This window comes from Erpetoichthys calabaricus, chromosome 8, assembly GCF_900747795.2.
Source record: "Erpetoichthys calabaricus chromosome 8, fErpCal1.3, whole genome shotgun sequence".
Taxonomy (NCBI): Eukaryota; Metazoa; Chordata; class Cladistia; order Polypteriformes; family Polypteridae; genus Erpetoichthys; species Erpetoichthys calabaricus.
In genome coordinates this window covers 102,719,159-102,730,277 of record NC_041401.2, presented here as the reverse complement: position 1 = coordinate 102,730,277, position 11,119 = coordinate 102,719,159, and the positions used below count along the sequence as shown (strand labels likewise).

Below are 11,119 nucleotides of genomic sequence, written 5' to 3'. Positions count from 1 at the left end.
TCTGATTACCCTCTGTGCCGGGACCAGAAGAAGGACCTCCATTCCCTGAGCCACTTTTGGAGATCTAGGATAATATACTCAATGTTACACTCAATACTCAATGGTTCACTCAAAGTTTTAGATAACAATAAATGTATTACAGTGACACAAAAATGGACGTAGGAATACTGTATATATATTGTACTTGCCAACTATACTAAATAAAACTGAAAATTGAATTGTGCTGTGTTGTATAAAGTTAAAATCATTTCATCCGGACATGTGACAATAAAACTCACATATGCCCTCTAGCAGTTATAAAGTAATCTGCACCATTACCAACATGAATATACAGTATAGAAGCTGAACTTGAATACTGCAGAATAGAATATAACAAGGGGGCTCCGCCCCCTGCTCGATTCGCTCGCCTACCCCCCGCGTTTTGAACCCATGCCCGCTGTGCAGCCGTCCTGCTTCTGCGGTGTGAGACGCGCGTTGTAGGTGTCTATGTTCATTGTATGTGTCTATGCGGGCTCGTTTCTGCAGCTCCGTTAGTGGAGCTGCATGGTTTTGGAGCCGAGACAGTTATGCTTCTGCAGTTTCAGACGCGCGTTGTAGGCGCCCACGTGTATTGTGGAGCTGTATAGTTTTGGAGACGTGATCGTGACTCCAGTAGTTCTCCGTTGTGTACCGTTAGTAATATGAATAATTGCACTTACTGTTAATACGGAGCGATGTCTGTGGTTGCACTGTCAATAATGCATAACTGTAATGTGAATCACTTATGTTGTATAGTTTGGACGTGTGAGGATGACGTACGTTTAATACGAAGCGTTCGCCTGTGTCACTCTGGGGCCCCCCACTGTTAATACGGAGCTCTGTCCGTATGTGGTGCACTGTGAACCACTGCGGACTCCGTAGTGTTTCCCGTTTCACTTTGTATCTCGGTCAGTCGAGCTCTTTCTTTTTGGAGCCGTGCCTGCCTGCCTGGTTTGCGGCATTTCAGACGCGTGTTGTAGGCGCCTGCGTTCATTAATTATATCCAGGCGGGCTCGTGTTTTGTGTTAGTTGTTGAGCTGTGTGGTTTTGGAGCAGAGACAGTTTTGCTTCCGCGGTGTCAGACGCGCTTCCGCACTATGTCGGGTTTGATTTGTGAACCTTTGTGGACTCCGTAGTGTGTCCCGTTTCACTCTGGGGCGGGGCGTTGACTCCTCTTCCATATTACTTCTCTCCCGTTTCACTCTGGGGCGGGGGGCTTTGTGTGGCGCCTGCACGCTATGTCTCCTGCATCCACGGGCATGTCCCTGCGTCCATACCCGGTTTACCATTCTCGGTTAGTAATATAAATCATGTAAATTATATTTTCAGATTTACACTCATGCATACTGACAAAATTATTTCTGTATTGACAATTGCACTCATCTGGAGAGCTAACCAAACATCTCCTTTTTTAGATCTGTGTTCTCTGTGCATATGCTATATACAACACTGACACAAGCTTTTGAAGAGCAGCAGAAAGGCTATGTGCAAACTGTGCGACAACTGCTTAAATATTAAAACAACAACCATTTGCATTACAGGTACATGTAGGAATGTGTACTTTATGTGCAATGATGGTTAACAGGCCCTGACAGCCTAATTTACAGACCCATCAATATGCTCCAATTCATAAAAATAAAATGCTATTCAGTGATGTATAAAATTTACTGTGAGACATTCACATGTAATGTTCAAAGCAAATCTTACATACATAACACATAAATAAAACCTTTACTAGAAAGATTATCCCTGTATTATTTTTTATTAAACAGTGTGTTTCTTTTTAACAACTATAACAACTAACAGTTATTATTAAATAGAAGAGGTCAGTTATGAGGTTTGCAACTAACACTTATTATTAAATAGAAGAGGTCAGTTATGAGGTTTGATCAATTTATGCATCCCTAGTAGGTAGCAGTACGACAAACTATACAAGCAGTAGACATGCACACTGCATATGATAAAATAACCCTTTCCCTTCCAGTTGAAACTATAGAGGAATGCTATACATTTTGTGGAAAAAGGTGCATACGCATGTATATGTACATAAAGACATATCTATTTTTCAAGACAAATTTAACAGTTCTCATTCATTTTTGATTAAAAGATAACAAGAGGAAGAGGAGAGCAAAAATTTAAAATAAATTAAAAAAAAATATATAACTACAAAAGCAAAAGGAGATGAGCACCTTCAGTGTATGCCATCCCTAGCACAACTCAGAACAAAAAGGTTTACATCATTTATACAATGTCTGAATTAGTACCAGAATCAATAAAGTTCTGTCTATTGACCAAGTGTATATTATTGAACTATACATTTTTCAAAAATATACTTGACATTTGCCCCAAAATGTCTGGCAGACGTATAATTCAAAACTGAAGTTATGCAGGAGAAACCAACAAAATAGAATTGTCAGCATGGGTCAAATAACACAAGATTTCCTTCTAGATTATCAAGCACTATGAATTAATCCACAGCTTTGCTTTACGATGAGAAAGGTGACTGAGCTCCATTTAAGGAGTTAAACAAATTCCCAAAATTTGCTTTAACAAACTGGGCTATGTTCATAATCAAAAGTGCAAAAGATAAATCCCAAAACATTGATGTTAAAATACAGTTAGAAGTCAAAAGTTTCAATACACTTAGGGTGATTTTTGTTAAACTCACTTAATAATCCCTCCACAGATTTTATATGAACAAACTATAAATTTGCCATATAGTTTAAAACAGGGGTGCCCAACTCCAGTCCTGGAGGGCCACTGTGGCAGCAGGTTTTCATTCTAACTCTTTTTAAATTAGTGACCGGTTTTTGCTGCTCATTAACTTCTTTTGAATTCATTTTATTTGGCTTGCTTTGAAGACTCAGACCCCTCAATTGTTTCTTTTTCCTTAATTAGCAGCCAAACAATAATGAGATACAAAATGAGCCAAAACAGGACCAGCAAACTGTGACCATCATACAATATCTGAAAATAAAGAAAGGTGAAGGTCTCAGGAATACTGATCTGCTCTTAGACAAGAGAAAATTTCGGAAATTTCTGCTATTGCACAATGAGAGGAGCAACAAGCTATGGAATTAAAGAACGGGTATAATTAATGCCAAGAATCAGCGCCTCATTAAGCAACTGGTTGGAGTTAAATTGGTTGGAGTTTGAGGGCCCTGACTTAGTTGGTCTTCTGTTAGCTCACTCACTTCACATTTCACTTCTGTTTGGGTGCCATTTAAGGAAAGAAATGAAACAATTCAAAGGAATGATGAAGAAATTCAGGGAACATTTCTTAAAAACCAAGTCAATTAAAATTAATTCAAAAGAAGTTAATTAGCAGCAAAAACAGATCACTAATTAAGAAAAGTGTTAGAATGAAAACCTGCAACCACTGCGGCCCTCTAGGACTGGAGTTGGGCACCCCTGGTTTTAAAACATCTACTTTGTGCAGAGCAGAAGTAATTTTTCTAACAATGTTCACAGACAGATTACTTAACTTTTTATTGACTATATCACAACTCCAGTGAGTCACAAGTTTACATACACTTTGTTAATATTTGGTGGCATTGCTTTTAAATTGCTTAAATTGAGCCATATGTTTTGGGACACCCTCCACAAGCTTCCTAGAATGAGCTGCTGGCATTTTGGCCCATTCCTCCATACAGAACTGGTGTAACTGGGACAGGTTTGTAGGCCTCCTTGCTCACAAACGCTTTTTCAGTTCTGCCCACTTATTTTTAATTAGATTGAGATCAGGGCTTTATGATGGCCACTGCAATACCTTGACCTTTTTGCCACAGTTTTGGAGGTATGCTCGGGATATTTGTCCATTTGGAAGACCCATTTGTGACGGAGCTTCAGTTTCCTTTGCTGAGCTGAGCTTTTGAGAATTTGCTGCAGCATGTCTACATAATTTTCATTCCCCATGATGCCATCTATTTTGTGAAGTGCACCAGTCCCTTCTGCAGCAAAGCACCCCTACAACATGAGGCTCTAACACCCATGCTTGACGGTTTGATGTTCTTTGTGTTGCATGTCTCACTCTTTTTCCTCTTAACAAAACTATGGTACTTATGGCCAAACAGTTCGATCTCGGATTCATCAGACCAGAGTACATTTCTCCAGAAAGTAACATCTTTGTCCCCATGGTCCATTGCAAACTGCAGTCTGGCTCTTTTTATGGAGGCTTTGGAGCAGTGGCTTCTTTCTTGCTGAGCAGCCTTTCAAGTTATGTCGATATAGGACTTGTTTTACTATGAATATAGACACTTGTATACCCGTTTCCTCCAGCATCTTCACATATTCCGTTGCTGTTGTTCTGGGACTGATTTGCATTTTTCGTGGCAAAGTGCGTTCTTCTCTGTGAAACAGACTGTGTCTTTCTATCTGAGCAGTATGATGGCTGTGTGGTCCCATGTTGTTTATACTTGTGTATTATTGTTTGTAGAGATGAACATGGAACCTTCAGGATGAACCGGATTTGTGCAGATCCACAATTTCTTCTGACGTATTGGCTGATTTCGTTTGATTTTCCCATTATATCAAGCAAAGAGGCAGTGAGTTTGATGGAAGGCCTTAACATAGATCCACATGTTGACTCCAATTAGGCTAATTAGCTATCAGAGGCTAATTAACTAATGGCTAGAAGCTTGACAATTTTCTGGAATTTTCCGAGCTGTTTAAAGGCACAGTTAAAGTGTATATAAACTTGTGACCCATTGGAATTGTGATATAGTCCATAAAAAGTGAAATAATCAGTGAACATTGTTGGAAAAAATTACTTTTGCCCTGCACAATGTATTAAATGATATGCCAAATTTATAGTTTGTTAGTATAAAATCTGTGGAGTGGTTATAATGCGAGTTTTAAAGAACTCACCCTAAGTATATGTAAACATCTGACTTCAACTGTATTTGTGTCATTCACTTGCCCCTTCAACTGTCACAGGATTCCCAGTTCCAGCACATGAAAAGCATCCCCATAGCATGATGCTGTCACCACCAAATTTCATCGTAGGTATGGCGTTTATCGAGGAATGGGCAGTGTTAGTTTTATGCAACACATACCTCTTTGAAGTTTGGCCAAAAAGTTCTATTTTGGTTACCATAAAACCTTCTCCCACATCTTAAGTGGGTCTTTCGCATGCTTTGCAGCAAATGCCCAATGTGATTTTATGTGGATTTTAAGGAATGGCTTCTTTCTTGTTACCCTTCCGTAGAGGCCTATTTTATGAAAAGCTCTTGAAATTGTGGACCCATGAATCTTCACTCCAGTTTAAGCCGAAGAGCACTGCAGACGTCCGAGAGTGACAGTTGGATTTTTAGTAGCCTCTCTCACTAGTCAACATCTTCCTCTGATGTTTAGTTTTGAGGGACATCCTTTTCTAGTAAGAGTCTCGGTGCTGTGATGAACCTTCCACTTTCTGATGATGGATCCAACAGTGCTTAACAGGACATTCAAACTCTTCAATATTTTATAGCCTTTTCTGCCTTGAGCCCTTCAATGACGGTTTCTCACATCAGCAGAATGCTCCTTTGTCTTTAATTTTGCTGCGATTGTCCAACAAAGACTACAGCCCTTACAATGGACGTGTTTTATATCCAGAGATATATAAAGGACTCAACCAGTACCTAATTATGTTTAATTATGGTCAAATTACTGTCACCTTTGTGGCATTTGTGATGAATTTTGTAAATTTTGTGTAAACCTGGAGCTTCCATAGCACAGAGGTTTAAATACTTAAATAAATATCATTTGACTTTGGAAATGTATTGTTACAGCATAACAGTTCACATTAAAAATACTGAATGGATAAATGTGTACAAATCTTTTGTCATGCAGAAAATTACGATGACTTTCAAGGGGACTGAATACTTTTATACTCCAATGATGCTGTTGATATCAAAGTGGATGAGTCTACCATTAGAAAGAGGCAGCACAATTTACATCTACTAGGGAAGTGTGCCAGGAGGAAACCTTTGCTTTACAGAACAACATAAGACTGAAGTTTGCCCATGAAAACACAGGCAAAGACTGGGACATTTGGAACATTGTCTTCTGAACAAACAAGACATGTATAAGTTATTTAGCTACAGTATCAGAAGACTTGTTTTAAGGAAACCAAAGACAGTACCAACTGTAAAGCATTGAGCTGGAAATGCTAACTGTTTGTGGCTGCTTTACTGCATCATGGCAAGCGCAGTTTACCATCACTTAATTCTTCATTGTATCAGAGAGTGCTTGAGGATAATGTAAGATGATCTATCAGATAATTGTTGCTCAACCAAAAGTGGAACTTGCAGCATGACAATGACCTAAAACATACCAGTATATCCACAAATGAATGGAGGGTTCTGGTATGGCCAAGTTAACTTCTTTCAGTAAGTTTGCTATGCAACACATTATTTTCTTACATACCGAGTCCCGAAGCAAAGATGCACACAGGCTGTCATGAAAGTTTAGGGATATATTAAACGTTCACCTACTTAAAAAGCAGTTAATTTTCATTGAAGGTTCACCCAATGGAGTGAGGTCAAACAGATCCTTGCTTATATATACTCCAGGAAATACAACAAAACAGGTTATTTATAAAGAAGCAACTGGTTGACATTTGACGTTAATTCACCTCAGACGTTTTTTATGTAAATAACAGGATGTTTGTTATTACAATTTAACTCAAATTTTTATGCAAATATAATATTAACTAGACATTAAGCCCGTTACAATAACGGGCGCTAGAACAGTAGTGCATAAAGTGTGGCGTGCAGCCGATAATCGTGCCTGTGTTGTCTCTCCAGCAAGTACTGTGCAGTTCCCTAGCAAGTATTTTAATCTGTGCTGGCGTGCAGCTGATTATTGCATGTGTGGCATCTCCCCAGCAACGGATTTTATGTGCGCGAAAATAAATCTACTTTTAAAAGTCATCCTATTGTAATATCATGAAAATATATTTAGGAAAACCCCTTCCACGACTGACACTTTACCGGGCCAAGCTTCTTAATCGCAAATCTGACATCCTCAGAGTGAACACTTGCACAACAACAAACACTAATCCCACCTCTTTGGGGAAGCTGGTCTCCGTGTCTCAGTACCCGATTGGATTTTTCATGCCTTATGTTTTACGTCGTACCTCATTTACCGAAATCCGATTGGATCATCCGCGCGATATTTTATAGGTCCTGCCCTCTCTGTCTTGTGTGACGTGTCAGGCGGACACTAATCCCACCTCTTTGGGGAAGCTGGTCTCAGTACCCAATTGGATTTTTCGTGCCTTATGTTTTAGGTCTTACCTCATTTACCGAAATCCGATTGGATCGGAAGTGCGATATTTTATAGGTCCTGCCCTCCCTGTCTTGTGTGACGCATCAGGTGGCCTTTGAAGCATCTGCTTTGAAGCATCGTACCGTGCCCCGCGCATACGCACTTCACCAGAAGACACACACACACGGAAACTGGACACACACAGGGGTTTTATTAAAGAGGATATGCATTAAAACCTAGAATAAATATTTATTTATTCAAGAAAGTAAATCATGAAATTATTTGTTGACAGTTTTGAAGTTGTAAGCTTTGGGTTTCAACAAATGGTTGTAAATTTCCAAGAACCAGCAAATCGAAATGACATTTGATTTACGGTTTCATTTATCGATTCCTATGCGGACATCCTCAAATCAACTAAAGGAGTCTAAAAAACATCCTTGACTCAGACACACACATCTTCCCTGGACTTGTGCTGAGACAACGGTGTAGCCTACGTCATACGTCAATAGCAGGTTGATTTGTTTTGCTCAGCACATGAACTGTGAACTATGAACTGCAGCATACGTTCAAAAGAGTGGCTAAATTTCATTACAGAAAATAAAGGCTTCATCAAAATGCAGTAATTGTGGCAAAATAACTTATTGTAAGGGAAGCTGTGCAGCATGCATGTTGAAACATTTTATGGCATGGCATTGATTTAAAAGAACGCACTGAACTCAATGTGTTGCGGCTAGCACATTGCATTCAAGTAAAGTTATACTATATAACTGGTAAAGGACTGGACAGTTACCAGTTTTAACAATTAACCATGGTGAAATCCCTGATGGTTAATACACCACTTCATATTTTAAATTATCATAATTACCGTGTTTTTCTAAAACTTTAGCTAAAACATATGTAATTGTACATACCTATAATTAAAAAGCACAGGAACACTGTTTCAGAGATCTTTAATTACACATTCATATCACGGGAAAGATTAAGGAGCCTTTTCTGCATATGCAGTGTTGTTCTGATGTATGCATGTCTGCACGGTTTATTGCAGAGGGCAATCCATCCAGTATATTGTGTTAATTCAAATGGCTAGTACAAGTCTTAAAACAGACTGCGTTTACGTTTAGCCTTATAAATTGACTAAAAGCTAAATTTCAATCATAACATTCATATAAACACAAACACTGGAATAGACTTATACAAAGGGACAAGGTGATGTACATTCTAAATAATGCTACATGAGGGCTTGAAATTAAGAACAGAATTATGGATATTTCACACAAATGTATAAATTTCCACAAATTGAGATCTTTAATGCACTAATTTGACACACATATTTTTTTCTTACTTGCTGCAAGAATAGTCTTTTTTTTATCACTATTTTATAATTGTGCCTTATTTGTTACCTTGGATTTTTTATTACTGTTTGTTACGTTAAGCACACTGCAGGAGTTTAAATTGAGCCTTAAAATAAATTCAAATAAACTTTCTTAAATTGAAGGGTAAAAACAGGCTTAAGTATTTTATGTTAATATCAACACAAATATTCAGGAAATTGACTTGAATTGTTTAGTCATTTTGTACTTAGTTTTGCTCCTTTTTATTTAACAAACTGACTGCTACCAATTTGTGCTTATGTTGTGATATTTCAAGGCAATAGTCTTTCTTTAAAATGTCTGTATTGGACTGACTATCTTTAAACCTGAAATTTTAAAAATAAAACCTACAACACACACACACACACATATAAAAGGATACACAGGCTCAAGGAGAATTCAGGAAAATGGGCTGAAGCATGGCAGAAAGAACTACAGTAATCCCTCGCTATATCGCGCTTCGCCTTTCGCGGCTTCACTCCATCGTGGATTTTATATGTAAGCATATTTAAATATATATCGCGGATTTTTTGCTGGTTCGCGGATTTCTGCGAACAATGGGTCTTTTAATTTCTGGTACATGCTTCCTCAGTTGGTTTGCCCAGTTGATTTCATACAAGGGACGCTATTGGCAGATGGCTGAGAAGCTACCCAACTTACTTTTCTCTCACTCTTGCACTGACTTTCTCTGATCCTGACGTAGGGGGATTGAGCAGGGGGGCTGTTCACACACCTAGACGATAAGGACGCTCGTCTAAAAATGCTGAAAGATTATCTTCACGTTGCTACCTTCTGTGCAGCTGCTTCCTGAAGCGACATGCTGCACGGTGCCTCGCATACTTAAAAGCTCGAAGGGCACGTATTGATTTTGCTTGCTTGTTTTTCTCTGTCTCTCTCTCTCTTTCTGTGCTCTTGACGGAGGGGGTGTGAGCTGCCACCTTCAACAGCTTTGTGCCGCGGTGCTTCGCATACTTAAAAGCCAAACAGCCCTATTGATTTGTTTGCTTTCCTCTGTCTTTATGACAGTCTCTGCTCCTGACACGCACTCCTTTGAAGAGGAAGATGTGTTTGCATTCTTTTAATTGTGAGACGGAACTGTCATCTCTGTCTTGTCATGGAGCACAGTTTAAACTTTTGAAAAAGAGACAAATGTTTGTTTGCAGTGTTTGAATAACGTTCCTGTCTCTCTACAACCTCCTGTGTTTCTGCGCAAATCTGTGACCCAAGCATGACAATATAAAAATAACCATATTTTCTTATTTCGCGGGTGGCTCTGGAACGCAACCCCCCGCGATGGAGGAGGGATTACTGTACCTGTCTTTTACTATCAGAGCTGGCATATTTGGATTTGTGTGTGCAGGCCTCTGCTACCCCTGCTCAGACGGTTTTCTCCACTGCTGGAGACGCAATATACTCGGAGCAGTCATACATACTACCAGAAAAGGCTGATATGCTGAGTTTTCTTAACCAGAACTGTTGAATTCATTGTTTCACACACATGCACACTTTACTTTGTGTATTTGTGATATTTAGGTCGAAGAAAGGTTTATTTTTTTATAATTATTTATTTTCTCATGATAACCCCTGTTTTGGTTTACTGTTTCAAGTAACCTTTGTTGTAAAACTTTAAGTTAAACTCTTCAAAGAGAATAAATACTGTTTTATTGTTAATGAAACACTTGGTTTTGATTGTAATGGTTTAAAAAAATGGTCCAACAACTGGTAAGAACTGGAATATATAAGAATCTGATTTGGAACTGATAAAATCTAAATGATGTCTAACCTTACAAGCAGCAATGGGGGGAATTCAGCTTCTAGTACATCCTACTTTTACACTGGCAATCACCAAAGGTCTAAGAATAAAATTTTCATTTTCAGAATTGCTAATACTTTTGAAAACAAACTAAAAACACCAGCAATTTAGATTTATTCTTTTTGATAAACATCTCCCTGTGCAATTAAAAATGGGGTCCAAGATTTTTCCATACCAAGCATTTATTTCACGTATTTGCATTTTCGAACTTAGAACATACCGCAGACTTGCTGGTGATCGTCTCTGTAATCAGTTCTGTTTCATCTCCTTCTGCGTTCCTCAGTCTACACTCTCGGATCACACTGTCTTGCAGCAGTTTCTGAATGACATCAGGAAAGGCGCTTTCCACAAAATATCTATTGAAAAGAAAAATAAGGAGCAGAAGCATTTATTCAGTCATCCAAATTTCTTCAGTTATGGCAAGTCACAAGGAAAAGCCCTATGACCATCATTTAATGACACCATTTTTACATTCACTATTTTATTTCTATTTACAAGCAAATGCCCACATAGAATATTTTTGCACTGACAAAAATAAGGAAGGGAGTTGTACAGATAGGTCCATAAGTATTTGGACATTGAGAAAGTTATTGTTACTTTAGCTTTTCACCAAAGAATTGCAGTTGTAGCTACAGTATATGTAATGTGAATGAAGGTGTAGACTTCCAGC

General features: G+C 38.5%; 1 protein-coding gene across 1 annotated transcript in view; it reads right to left on the bottom strand.

The window, feature by feature from the left end:
• Window positions 1-11,119, bottom strand: part of ercc3 (excision repair cross-complementation group 3) — a 77,133-nt gene that overhangs the window by 44,349 nt on the left and 21,665 nt on the right. Inside the window, 2 exon segments of the mRNA XM_051931251.1 lie at window positions 1-64; window positions 10,670-10,805. The exon segment at window positions 1-64 is cut by the window's left edge and continues 17 nt beyond it. Coding sequence (XP_051787211.1) covers window positions 1-64; window positions 10,670-10,805 — 200 coding nt within the window.